The 14713-nt window shown below is 37.8% G+C and overlaps 2 protein-coding genes across 6 annotated transcripts in view; one reads left to right on the top strand and one right to left on the bottom strand.

Annotated features, from left to right (window-relative positions):
- Positions 1–3476, top strand: part of LOC112432939 (uncharacterized) — a 112951-nt gene extending 109475 nt beyond the window's left edge. For 4 of the 5 annotated variants that reach the window (XM_076880673.1, XM_076880671.1, XM_076880677.1 and 1 more), the window contains exons 3-6: positions 244–603; positions 1248–1334; positions 1422–1531; positions 1610–3476. In XM_076880673.1, the coding sequence (XP_076736788.1) occupies positions 244–603; positions 1248–1334; positions 1422–1531; positions 1610–1654 (602 nt within the window). In that variant the 3' untranslated portion in view covers positions 1655–3476. The remainder of the gene's footprint in view (positions 1–243; positions 604–1247; positions 1335–1421; positions 1532–1609) is intronic. The other variant, XM_076880681.1, reaches the window with a different exon arrangement.
- Positions 3477–5653: 2177 nt separating this feature from the next.
- On the bottom strand, positions 5654–14278 carry LOC112430587 (uncharacterized). The gene is made up of 8 exons (XM_076880607.1): positions 14174–14278; positions 13070–13154; positions 10316–10430; positions 9793–9981; positions 9621–9708; positions 7620–7785; positions 6573–6652; positions 5654–6418 (listed from the first exon to the last, which is right to left on the bottom strand). The coding sequence occupies exons 2-8, from the start codon at positions 13149–13151 to the stop codon at positions 6116–6118; spliced, it is 1023 nt and encodes a 340-aa protein (XP_076736722.1). The 5' UTR covers positions 13152–13154; positions 14174–14278; the 3' UTR covers positions 5654–6115.
- Positions 14279–14713: the final 435 nt, after the last annotated feature.

The raw sequence follows: 14713 nt of genomic DNA, 5'->3' as shown, positions 1-14713 counted from the left end.
ATATTCTATTGGTCAAATATGTGTGATTCCCAAATATTATCAATTTTGTTTGTACTCAGTTTCAATGTTGATTTATTATAGTCAAACCAAGTTTGTATCCTCAGCAAACAATAAGATTTTCAATTAGTTTGAAATTTCACATGTATGTCAGTAATGTACAATATGGACAGGAGCATGTCAGGAAAAAAAACTTCTGATGTTGTATAAAGTTGTGAGTGTGTCTGCTCCTCTCTGTCTCAACAGGATCATTTGTAGTGGATGTGACACAGAGCTCCTATCAGGCAGAGGAGAACCACAACATCACACTGGAGTGGACGTTCACCACCAAACCAGACACGTCCATCTCAGCACTGAAGATCCGCTGTAGCCTGATAACTGATCAGAAACCCTTAACTCTGTATTTTCTTCGTGATGGTGTCGAGTTCTCAGAGGTTCAGGATGAAGAGTTTTCAGGACGAGTCCAGAGTGACAAAGACGCCCTCAGAGAAGGACGACTCAGACTCCAGCTGTCCAGACTCAGGACTGAGGACTCGGGTCTGTACCTGTGTGAGGTGGACACAGGTTATGGCTGCAGCTACAACAGCTGCAGACTCACCGTCTCTGGTAAGAGGATTCATTTATACACATGTGATCACTGAACTTGAGATAAGAATGTATATGTAAATATTACGCCAAATAAACAGAAGATTATTGGTTTCATTTTACAGCTGTACCAGGGGTTATATTTCTTTGTTCTTTGTTTACATTGACTCGTTATCATGTGCTTGAATCTGATGGTAATTAGTGTGAATGCTTTATTATCTTTATTATTATTATTATATATTTTTTAAATGGTTTCTTTGAACTCTACAGCTTTTGTCTTTAATTAGTTTAAAACAAGAGTTGGGCACAAGTTTGAATTTATTTTGATCTTCAGTAAACAAACTGTACAAAGACTCAAAGATCATCAGTTTGATCTGTGGGAAAATAAGCATCTTCTTGTTACTTGTCACTGCAAGTTTGTGCCATGTGTCTGTCACTGTGTAAGGAACTTAAAATGTGACGATAATTTAAAAAGAAATTCACATCCTGTTGAACTTTTTATTGACTTTTGATAAACTGAATGCTATTTGATTAAAGACATTAGTACCAACTTGACATTTCAATGTCGTTCTGTGGTTCAAACATCAAACTGCAAACACTCTGGTTCTTACATCATATATTTTTATCAACTGATTATGACTCTAATGATTTTTGTGTTTGTCTAGATGCAAACTTTGCTGAAACCTCGACAATGGAAACGCTGCTGCTTTCCCAAAGCCTCCACACTCCAGATCCTAAGGACGTGACATATGGTGAGAAGACGGTCTAACTTTTTTCTGCGTCATCCCTGTTTGGGGTTTTGTGTATTTGTAGTGACCTTCTTTTGTTTTCTACATCAGCAGATCGATCCAGGGTCCCCGTGGTCGTCGCTGTCATCACCTTATTATCAGTTGTGGCTCTCGCTGGTTTTGCTGCATTTTTCTCTCGCCACATTTTTCAGAAGCTAAAAGTAAGAAACAAACAAACACAAACATGTTGTTGCTTCTTGTGTTGTCAGACTGACTCAGTACTCTACATTTTTCAACAGAAGCATCCAGAGGATGAGACACAAAAACAACCACTACAAGTCTAGCTGCTTTACTCAAAGTAATAATGGTCTTAATGGAGCTGAGAGTGTTAGAGATTTATCTTTGCTGGATCTTCGCAGTCAGGTCAGGGATTCAAACCAGCAACCACACTCAGGTCCAGCAATAAATTTAATTTATTTTTTTGAATTTAATGTAATCTACCCTACAACTTTGTGGACCGGGGAGCTAAATACCAGATTCCTCCAAACTTCAAGAATTTTCTATGCATCATTTTTGTTTGGTTGAGTTTTTGTGATAATCATTTTTTTTAAATATGTTTTTAGTTGGTTTATTTACTGACTGACAACCTGGCTTATTCACCTTCTATTGAACAGAAGCATTTAGAAGATGAAGATTTTTCTGGATTTATTGCTTTTGTTTGTCTGTATAAACTTTGTTGTGCCATCAGTGTGGTCATCACATCATAATGTTTTATTACTGTTGTTGTATTTTATTTATTTATGCCTGATGGTAGTCCAATTTTTTTTTTTTTTTTTTTTTTAAGTGTTGTTTTTTTTTTTTTTTGTTATTGTACTGAATGAAAGTTCTGTTTGTAGTTTTTGTACATCTGTTGTGTTTCAGGGATATTAAAATGCACTACAGGCTTTTTCAACTGATTCCAATTCTAAATCAGAATCAGAATACTTTATTAACCCTTTAGAGCCGATCGGAGCGGGAACGCTCTGTTATGCGTAACTATTTTTAAATCCCGGTAGCACTGCAACCACGTAAGCTAGCGCAAAAATCTTTTTTGCATATGAAACCGGAGGAGTTGTACTTACATATTGTGCCATCAGCTTGTCCTAGGTCACGGTTTCCTTCCACATAAAGCTTTGCAAAAACTGCATAAAAAGCGCTTGCAGGAACAAAAACATAATATTCCAGAAACACACTTTGCTGGTCCGATCAGCTGTTCAAAACACTTCCTACGTTGGAATAGACGTCAGCGCGAACTTTTGCATTTCCGCCATTACCTGGCCGAAACCGGAAGTGACGTCATTTTCGCGGAAATGTAGTCTTTTTTGCGATCAGGGCCTCAGGGCTTATACTGCTCTTTTTAAAAGTTATCTTTGACTTTATGACTTTCTGTGTCGTTTCTGGGATGCTTAGGACTCATATTGCACTGCTGGAAATAGTTTATTTTGATGCATATGCTGCTTTTTTGCAAATTTGCAGTATAATATTTATTTTCGTTTTTCCTGCAGTGTATAAAAATTGGTGTATTTCAAAAATAAAACTATGAAGACACTCAAAATAAATTTCCTGTGGTGGGAAACTATTTTGTGCAACTTTTTTGTATTTACAGTTTTGAGGGATAAGTCTCTTAAATTTCTCTAACTACAAATATATGTTAAAAAATCAAAAACGATTTTCAATTTTTTTGTAGTTTATTGCACTTTTTTGCAATTTATGTAATTACTATGCACTTAATGAATACATATTATTAAAATCTGGGCTATAATGGTTGTATTGATGTATAGCAACTTGAAATGCTCCCAAAAATGGTTCCACAGCATGTAAAAATATAATATAAGCTCTGGCGGACTTGGTTCTATGGTAGGTCTTAAAGGGTTAATCCCAAAGGAAATTATGGGTTACAGCATGTGAGTTAACTAAAGTGCTTGAACTGTTCAGATTAAAGTGCTGGATGAACATCAAATCTGCATACATGCTACTACTGCACATTCACCGTGTGTGTGTGTGTGCTCTCCCCCCCCCCCCCCCCTCCTTTTTTTGCACAAGTTGAGGAGCGTGTCAGGTTACATTTCCCTGTGTGTTAAACTTGTATAACTGTGAATGTGACAAATAAAGAACCTTGGAATCTCACTTGTGGTTAGTAACACTTTGAGTTGTCAGTAAGTTGTTTTGGTTTCTTTTTCTTTGGTCAGAAGTTTTCAAAAACACAAGTTACACAAAATGTTGTATCACCAGAACACCACACAGCCAATCAGTAACAAGAAAAATTATGATAATAAAAAATGGAACACAGCTATTCTAAGTTAAAGCCACGGAATAACATCGGTTTTAAGATATGTTTCAAAATCAGCCAACAAGGGGCCAGCCTAACCTGGGCAGGGAGATCATCAGTTTGATGCGATGACTGAAAAGACTCAATGATGCTGGTTCTCAGTCTGGTTTTAGGGACAGACAGGGGCAGCTGGTCCATGGACCAAAATGGTGGAAATATGCATATTTGACTCCAAAGTTCATCACTAATGGAGTACCATATGGCTGCAGTGGGCCCAGGTCCAAGAGAGAAGCAGCTCACACACGGAAACCACCGGGTCTGAGCACAATAACTTTAGTTTTACTTTCATTGAAAATAAAAAAATAATTAAGGCCATCTGTGCTTTGATGTCTTTTAGACAGTCCAATAGTGTTTTCAGGAAGCTGACATTATTTCTCTTTTAGGCGTATATAATGTGAGGGTTCTGAATCTTTCTGAAATGTTAAAACCAACAAAATGGAGACATAACTTTCTTAGCAGCACCTTTACTCTCCACACACATCAACTACAACAATACTTTCTGTGCACAGCCCCCATGAGACTTCACTCACCACTCAGGAGTCAGAAAATCAATGAAACAGGTGATTGCAGAAAAACCAACGAGGTAGAGTCAACACATACTGAAATTGAAAATACATGAACACTCTTATATGTATATTTGAGTGTTCATGATGCAAATGGGTATATAACTATACTCCTCATAGACACCTCTGTGCGTTGTTTCCAAGCTCCTAAGACCACATTCAATAAACACACATCCATTCACAAATAGATGATTTTCTTTCTTTCTTTTTTTTTTTGCCTGTCCCGTTTGGCTCTTTTGCCATCAGAATTGTTGTCTAAAGGCAAAGAAAGATGCCCAACGGATTTACTTTACCAAACTGACCATCCCAGCCTTGCCGTAATGGTCCATTTGATTCCCCTTTTATTGTTTATTTTATTTTCACTTACTGAATACGGGACAGACTTGACTGGGGGAAAGAAGGGGAGAAAGAAAGAGGGAAAGAGAAACAGCTGAGAAGAGGGACGGGGGAGAAGGGCAAAAGACAAAAACCAACAGAACGGGCAGAGAAAAAAAAATGCATATATCAATCACCTGGATCACCTGCTGAGAAAGAAAAAAGAAAGCAAGCAGAAGAGAACAAGAGTAATAGAATAAACAACATCACAATGATATATGGGAATATGACAGTAAATACTAAATATTAAACATTATCGTGCAGCACGTAAGATCAACAGAACACAGTGTGCTTTGAGGTAGGAGCCAAAAAGGGTGTAGTTTGTGGGTGTGATCACCCGTGTGTACACCTGTGAGCATGGACGCGCTTGTTTTTTGTTTTTTTAAAAGGTTCCTTCATGTAATAATCTGCTAGAGGGTGTGGGGGGGCCACAGCCCCGTCCTCCAGGGCGTGAAGCAGGTGTGGAGGAGATCAAAACTCCAGACATCCAGAGGCCCCCAGAACACAAGAGACCAAGGAAGACCAACAGAGGGGCAGCTGCGCCACTGTCCCGGAAAGAGCTGAGGAGAGTCCCAGATGAGGGCTCACTCAGCAGCCGCGGAGCAGAAGCCAGGGGGAGTTGCAGTGATGCGCCCGTGAGCTCCGCCGGCAGCCAGCTGTGCCTGAGTGACCGAGCCCCAGGCCGAGAGGCCGGGGGCACCCCACCTCCGAAGTGCACTCAGAAAAATAAAGGTGCCAACTGGAATTAAAAGTGGTTCTTTAGACTGATGCCATAGAAGAACCTTTTTTGGTGCCACAAAGAACCTTTCAAACAAAAGTTCTTTGAAGAACCATTTCTTTCAGTGGTTCATTGAAGAACCTTCAAAGGTGCCCCAAAGAACCATCAAGAAATGGTTCTTTGGGGCACCTTTAAAGGTTCTTCAATGAACCACTGAAAGAAATGGTTCTTCAAAGAACCATTTTTAAAAAGATCCTTCAAATGGTTCTTTAAAAGAACCATTTTAAAGAACCTTTTTTGAGTGGTTCTTTAAAGAACCATTTTAAATCTTTCAAAATAAAATGTATCATAAATTGAATTTGAGTAGGGTAAAATAAATACAAGCACATAGACATATATTAATGGTTTATTGGCACTTTGTATTACAGAAAAAGACATTTTAATGCTAAGCACAACACCACTACTAATAATAGCATATAAGTCATTTAAACAGTAATAATTAAATATCTTTACTATAAATACATATAAATATTATACTATAGATAAAACAACAATTTTTACATTAGAAATAGCAATACTTTCATAACAGACAATTAAACAACACATTTTCATCAGCATGTTTGCATTTTCAGTAAAACTATTTCAAGAACAATCTTTTTATTTAAATTATCAATGAACTGCAGCCTTAAGTTATGTAAGTTAAGTTTAATGTGAGACTCATGGTCCTTTGTTAGTCCACACTGGGATAATTTCAGTCTCTCACCTGCACTATGCTGGCAATCTATGAGATATTTAATGCATTTGCCACTCTTTGCACAGCTACTGGTACAGGTGTAGTCAGAGTTCCCAAGTTGAGAACAAATGCCTCCAAAAAGCAAAATGTCTTTTTTAGTTCACTTGGATAGGCAACATTGTAGACATGGTACAGGGAGAAGACAATACCCATCGCCAATGAAATGTCCATTTCCCCACTGTCCAGAATCCTTTTTTGTCCATCCATCTGGACATTGACCTCAGTTGAATCACTCAAGGGCTTGCCGTCACTGCTGCTGAGTACGATTGTAGGTATCGGGCTGTGTGGATCCTGAAACAGAAATTAAATTCTTGAAATGAGGAGTATAGTTTAAATAAGTATAAACAACAGCTGTCCCAATGAAAGTATAAAACTCCTGTAAAATACTGGATTTGTTCAAGACCCCCCCCCCCCTCTCACCATACCAAAAAATATATAAATTTACCTTATTTATGACGAAGAGATGAGAGGCATTTTCTTTGAAAATAGATGGCAGGAGAAGAACAGCTGTGTTTACCATCTGACCTGAAAAATAAAGAGAAATATGTAAGTATTTTCTGGCCAATTTTGTTAATACAAAGGTGTAAAGGCCATATGAGTGCCTTTATCAGGAGTTGAATGTCTTGCAGAACATAAGCATTAGTGCAGTAAATGTATACCTAATTAACTTTTCAGTGTAATTCAGTGTAAATGTTAAGCATTTATACAAAACCCCCAGAATGTTGTTCAGTTCTGTAAGTTGCTAGCTTTAAATAATTTGAGTCCTAAAGAACTTGCAAAGCAAGTCTAGCTGCCACTGAACATTTTTTGGGATAAACATTGTGTGAATGACTGAAAATCTTCATAGAGTATTTCCTTGACTTATTCGAATAATGGTGTAATTAATCGTTTTTTTGATGAAATCCACACCTACTCTCCTTCAAAGAACTGGTGGAACTGTATAGTAACGACTCTACATATGTAACGATGCTACATATAGCATCGAGGGTATATCAGTTAAATCTTAAAGTACATCATTGCAGAGACGAGACAGGAGAAATGTCAGTCTGTGGATATTGTAAAGCAGCGGTCCCCAACCTTTTTTGCGCCACGGACCGGTTTATGCCTGACAATATTTTCATGGACTGGCCTTTAAGGTGTCGCGGATAAATACAACAAAATAAAACTAGTACCGGTACCGAAAAAAAGAAAATTTATTCATAACACACGTGAAAAGACCCAGGAAAACCGAGTAAACGATAAAAACAATAACAAAATAACGCTGAAAACCGATAAAAACCCTGAAAAACTATACATTTCACACCTGAGCCTCAACTCTCGCGGCCCGGTACCAAACGACTCACGGACCGGTACCAGTCCGAGGCCCGGGGGTTGGGGACCGCTGTTGTAAGGGACACTGTGTTTACTAATGTGCTGTATGTGAAACCTTAAAAAGTGGTATCTGAGATAGGAGTTAAAAATGTTTTTGCTCATTATTGCCAAGTGCCCTCACCTTTTCTTTCAGTGTCTGTCTGGCTCTCATCAACAGATTTTAAGCAGAGGCTTTTAAGGTTGCTGTTTGGGGCTATTGACACAAGCTTCGCTGCCAACTTACTGAATCCTCGGATTACTTTTTTGTCCACATCAGTTTTAAGTAACATGGAAGCCTCTTCAAGAAGCTAAAATAAAGGATAAACATATACATATTAGCTTTGTACCATAATATATACCATTATATAGCAAACCAGAACAATCATTATTTCACACATCAATTATCATTAGAGAAGAAATTATAATTTTGCATTTGTTTACTTTAATTCTCAAGTACACATTGCTGTGCAAAAGGGATGTTTAGACTATTCTTCCCAAAAAACTATCATTGGCATCAGATTAGTCCAAAATTATCCTGTAGCATGAAAATAAAACCAAAGAGAAAGACATAGTCAATGTGGCAATTTCTGTTAGTGTTCTGTTAGTGTACTTTTATTACTCATGAAATCTGCTGAGTCAGTCACTTTGCCTGTCCTGTAGGTACATGATTATTAGAAGTCTGTATAAATGTGCAGCACATCAGTACATATTCGTGTTTTTGCTGTGCACTATTGTTATTGTTGTTTTTTGCTGCAGTTTTTGATAAAACACTCACCACAACAGGGATAGTGAGACATGGGAATTCTTGTAGAACCTCTTCAGTAGTATGCTGAAGAATGTAGTGTGTTCTGTACTTCTGTATTTTCCTGAGGTGCGTTTGAATGACATCCACATTTGGCCTAGTTTTTTGGCACTCTTGCTTAATCACTGATACATGTTGGTCGGTGCTCCTTTCATCCTCCCCATCGTCAAGAGGATTGATATCCTGGTTATTAAAAAGTTTAGCAAATATTGAGAGAAAAAACAAATAAACAATACTTTTAACTTTTATGTACAATTTAAAATGGCAAACAAACATTGAGCATATTTAACTTTTTCAAAAGGATACAGGGCTGGATATCTGATGATCTTTTTCTTCCTGAATTTGGAACTGAGTATTTCTGTCTCCTTTTTTCAATTTCCTCTACGTCTACTAGTGGTCTTCTTTCCTTTTTAAACTTGTTCCTGAGAGACTCATGCAGAGCATCCTACAAATGATAAAAATGTAACTAATTATTCATAAATAGGTGCAACTAGGTCCTCCCTTTATGCAAGACATTTACCAGAAAACTTTGAGTGACATAAAGCTGGTAGGTTTGCTGTAATCATGTCATAACCTAATTAGTTCCTATTTACAGATCTCTTCTTTAACTCTTAGGAGTTGATCGAACACATGATATAAAGGTTTGGAGCACTTTAGATTGGCTAAATACACTATAAAAGGTAGATAAAGTATTAATGGCAATATGTCCTACAAGCATACTCGTCATGATCTTTCAGTCTATATGTTAATACCTCTACCTTTTAATAATAATGTATACTTTATTGATCCCCACAGGGAAATTTCTCTCTTTGCATTTAACCCATTCACTCAGTGAAGCAGTGGGCAGCCACTAATCAGGCGCCTGGGGAGCAGTGTGTAGGGACGGTACCTTGCTCAAGGGTACCTCAGGGTAGCCGTTCAGTTGATTCAAACCCCCGACCTTCCGATCATGGGATAACCACACTACCTACTGAGCTATCCCTGCCCTATTTTCAAATTAAATTTTTTAAATACAAAAACTACACTATCCTGATACAAAGGCAAACAGAGCTAATATAATGCTGAATTTCACACCATTCACTTGAGAATTCACAGAGAAATGAAACAATTAATTTAAAAGAGCAATTGATATTTTATTTATTGTTTGACCATACTGCACGACATCTGCCTCAAAAATCACAATACTAATACTTGTATTGTAGTGGCCACAAGGGAACAGATAACCTCTGAATATGTAGCAATGAAAATGTTAGCATGTTACACTCATTAGCCAATAATTGGGCAATTCAAAGACAATTTGTTGGACAATTGTATCAATGTTTGCTTTTCAGGAATACTTACATATCCAGAGCCATAACTCTCCTTCAAAAAAGGAAAACTCAGAAGGACAGTCCTCAGAAGGTCTACATACTGCACATGAGAGGGATACCTGCAAATTTTGAATGATGAACTTAAATTCTGATGTACATACTGTATTTTAAATGGATCAAATCTTAATTATATATAGACTTACATTGTCTCATTACTCAAGTGGTCAAACAGTGCTTGAATAAGCATGTTTTTGAGTCTGTTCTTGGTGGGTGACTTTAGTGCTGCATCTTTATTGGTCAACGCAGTGAGCACAGCTGGAGGAAACTGCACTTTGCAGTTAAACATAGGTTGGAGTGCTGACACAGTATGCTTTTCTTTGTGTTGCCTTCCACTGCAAGAAGAAGTAAGAAGTATGTTTAGAGTTTGTCACAAGACATGAATATACGTGTCCTTGTGTCCTGCATCAGGAATATCCGCATATTTAAAACGTACAATAACAGCTGCTGAACTACAGAAACAGAATCATAACAGAGAGTAAGAGTGGCTGTGACATTTCAATTTGAAAGTAAATGGGTGTGTGATGCACATCAACGCTGGAGAAACAGAACAGGGCTTGCGTCAACCCCTTGCCCCCCACCCTCCAACACCATAAACCTAGGGGAGGGGAAACACTGGATTGTATGAATGTACAATTCAGTGAATCAACCAGTCAACTTAAGACTCACTCTTTCAGCTTCTCTACAGCAGACAAAAATTTCACTTGGTCTTTCACTTTTGGAAAAAGACGCTCACTCATTCTTTCAGTCATCTGCAGAAGTGTCGATCCATCGATTTCATTGTCTGTGGCACAGAAAAACAATAAGACACGATCAAAACAGAAATGAGCATGTCGAAGATAAAGAATAAAAATATTATAAAACATTACTAAAAAAACAGCTATGAGTTCATTAGTGACTATAGATGATGACAGACCTGTGGAATAGCCAAAAAGTGGTTAAAATCATTTTAACAGTGGTTGACAACTCCTAACTAAAAAGTCATGGTTTAGGATGTATCTTACCTAACTTTGGTATGGACTGCCTTAAAAGGTCGGTGGATCAGTGTAATGAAGTCTTGACCATCACATCTGTATGCGTCCAAAGCATGAAAGTCTACCTCATCCCCAGGCTTGAATATCAACAGATCATCAGTCTCTCTGATGTGGTATGATTGAAGGTGTCTTATAAACTCCAGTGTTGTGAAAAGTCTTCCAACAAGAAACCAGTTGGCCCTGATATACACAATCAGGACTATTTTCACAAACAGTGGAATTTGCTCTGCATGCACAAGTTCCAAAATGAAGAAATCTCCAACTGCATATTTTACAGAGTTTAAAATGATGCATTTACTTGTCCAGAGTTTCTCATCCACAGTAACGGCTGTCTCCAAGTTTTGCAAACAAATCTGCAAGTTCACTGGAAGTTCTTGAAGTGATAAGTTATTAACTGCTGCTTGTGTATGATCGCTCCTGATGATCCGTTCAGGCTGCCACTCCCAGCATTGACGAAGCTGATTCCTCTTTGCCAAAGTCTGACAAATATTAATATAGTTATTGGTGATTCTTGCTACTGTCTTGAAATATTGATGTCTGGCTTCAAACCTCATGCACCAATGAGAGCGGAGTGACCCATAATCAAGGATGAGCTGAGGATAATGTAGCAGAAAATGCAGCTTGGGTGTAAACACACCAGGAAACAGATTGATGAAATCTGTCAAAAAGTAAGTGATCAGTTCATGTAGATTACTAATCCAGTCAGTGCTGATGGTTGGAGCAAGAATAATCTCTCCTATTTCTCGAACCAAAAGATAAAGCTGCCAAAACTTGTTACCCTTTTCAATCCTGGAGCCTATGACGAAAGGCAGAGTCCTAAATAATGTCCATTTCTCAACAGCAGTTCCAGAGATATTTCCATCCAGTGCTACCTTCTCAGATATTAGAGCAGGTTTGGAGGTGCAGTCATTCTGTCCAAAACTAAAAGTCCTTATGCTGTCATTCACCTCTTGGATAGTAACGGTTTTGTCCTCGTGCAAGGCTTTTACAACAGACTTCAAAACAAGAGGAATGACCCCCTCAAGAAAATCATGTATTACATCAGGTGGGAATGCATTTGTGGTATCAAAATATGACAGCTTGTTGAAGGCACATGGGCCAGTTACACCATACACTGACCTACAGTGGGGGTCATCTTCAACACATTGCAGATGGTATGCATGAACAGTCTTTGTTCTAAGAACACAATCTCCCTCACTAATGATCCTAGACAGGTCCTTGTAATGACACATACAAAACCTGCATATTCTACCATTACTGAATGAGCAGCTAAAACCTGCAAGTGTGTGAGAGGTTAGGTTGTCTGCAGATATTGTGGCCAGACCACCTTTGATGCAGTACTGTCTGTCTTCAAATTTTAATCGTAATCCACGTTCTTGCAAAACCTGTAGGTCACAAATTAATGGTTCTAATATTTTCTCAAATCCATATGTTTTCACCAATCTATGTTTGACAAGTATCAACAGATGAATATGTCTTAAAACAGATCTGTCTTTTGGTGGAATATTTCCCAAAGTAAAATAAAATGCAGACACTTTATGTAGACGTTTCTTTGATCCTAATGGATTAGCAACTTCAAATTCATCACTGTACAACTGAATTCTCAAATGTGGGTTGTCTGTGTTAAAAAAATCACTTTCTTTGTAAATTTTCCCATCACTAAAATCTGTTAAGGTTTCAGGAGCACGGGATTCTGGCCTAAAAATTTGTCTTAAAATGTTAGGATCATTACATATTAATTCTAAGACTTTTAGAAGTGGCATATACTGAAAAGTGTCCTGTTTCCCAGTAAAAGGATCTATCCCCAGGATACATTCAACAGGTTCAATAGTTGATATGTGTTGCTGACTGCACTGAAGCAATGTTCTACCAAACTATTGTCATCAATATAATGGAAACTTGATATATCAAAATTAAGAGTCTGCAAACATTTAGAAAATATCTCCCTATAGTTTTCAATAAAATACTTGAAAAGTGACTCTACTTCAATAAGAACAAATGTTTGAACTTTTCTATTTACAATACTTTTCTCTTGAAGATTCAAGGAAAACAATGCCAGTTGTTTTCTCACAGTCTCTGTAAAGTTCTCTACAAGTTCACTCAGAGTTCGTTCAGATGATTGGGGAAATTCAACAGTTTCCTGGATGACAGGGTCACAGTCTGGGGCAGACTCTAATCCTTGTTTCTGATATTTATGTTTCTTCCTTGTGTGATTTTTCAAAGATTTCACAGACAAAAACTTTCTGGGACAGTCTTCTAGTCTGCAGACAATGAAGAATCCACATTCACTTTCATGGTATATCTGTTGATGTTTCAGCAGTTTTTCATATGTTGGTTTTCTTGTGGAGCACTGTGGACACTGATATGGCACATCCATAGAAATGCTCACCTACAAAGACCTGTTGATAATCTGCCACTTCATTTTCCCCAAGCCAAAGAGATACTTCTCCAACAGTCCACTGCTGAGCCATGATCTGTTAAAACAAAACAAAATGCCATTACATTGTTTTATTCTGTGACATCAAAAACTTATTTATTTTTTATTCATTCATTTTCCAAGCCGCTTTATCATCATAAGGATCGGAGGGGTGCTGGAGCCTATCCCAGCTGTTTTTTTTAGGCGGGGTAGACCCTGGACAGGTTGCCAGTCCATGGCAGGGTCGTCATTCAGATATGTATGTTTGGATTGTGGGTGGAAACCCACACAGAAACAGGGAGAACATGCAAACTCCACACAAAAAGGCACCCGGTTGACCCCGGGAATTGAACAGAGTCTTTCTAGCTGTGAGGCAGCAGCGCTAACCACTATACCACCGTTTATTCTAACTTTTAAGCCTTCTTCAGATAAATATTGATTATTTTATGCTTTCGATTATCTGGTCTTGTTAGTATAATGACCTCTTTTTTGCCTAATATATGATGTTGGATAAATGAAATGTACATAAAAAAAATTTAACTATAATAAAAACGGACATTATCTTGGTAACATCAAATGACTGGAGCATAATTTGTCAACTACTCTGAAAATAAGTTATACAGTAACAGTCAAAGACAACTTCTCATGTGTCACATTTCTGTTTATTCAAAACACTTATGCATTGCTGTATTTTATACAGCTACTCCACAATTCAAAGTACAGGCTACTGAATTTCTGAGTTTCTAGACCAGACACAGAGCTCACACAACAGGCTTCAGGCGCCATTTTGGTGACTTTAACCATATTATTAATTTTAATATCTGTCTAGCTGACATTAGTTTATGTACGCAGCACGCAATATAGCCACATATTTTTCCAGGCCAAATTAATTGGGAGCACCTTCACTTAATTGTAACAGTGGTTTTGTTAGGAAAACAGTTCTTTATACCAGATACTAAACTGCGTTAACGTCAAAGGCTAACGTATCTAACCATTACTTAGCACAACATTAACAGCAAGCTACAATGACGAGTAACAAAAACAAAACAATAAAAAGGTTTTATGAAAATGTTTTACCTTTTCCAACAGTCCAGGAATCCAGAATCCTTTAAAGACCAGCAGGTACTGAAGACTGTTATCCACTGGCAACGTCCGAGAGAAAGTTTTCTTTCCGTTAGAAAGTTCAAGGCTCGCGCGATCTGTGTGCGCATGCGCATCCCTACAGTTGCCCCCCCCCCCTTTGGTTGTACTACGTGTTCTAACGTCTCTCTCTCTCCCTGTCATTTATTTGGCTTGACACATATAATAATAAATTGCGCAGTGATAAACAAGTACTCAGATCACATGTGCAATTATTATTTACTTATATTATTTTATAATTTGACTTTACATACTGCTGGGTGGTTTGTAAAGTTCACAGTAACTAGTATTATCATTATGATATATATATATATATATATATATATATATATATAGAGAGAGAGAGAGAGAGAGAGAGAGAGAGAGAGAGAGCGCGAGAGAGAGAGAGAGCGCGAGAGAGAGAGAGAGCAAGAGAGAGAGAGAGAGAGCAAGAGAGAGAGAGAGAGAGAGAGATCTGATATAGATCAGTATCTGAAT

This window comes from Maylandia zebra, linkage group LG3 (genome assembly GCF_041146795.1).
Source record: "Maylandia zebra isolate NMK-2024a linkage group LG3, Mzebra_GT3a, whole genome shotgun sequence".
Lineage (NCBI taxonomy): Eukaryota > Metazoa > Chordata > Actinopteri > Cichliformes > Cichlidae > Maylandia > Maylandia zebra.
This window is presented reverse-complemented; position numbering and strand designations above follow the sequence as displayed.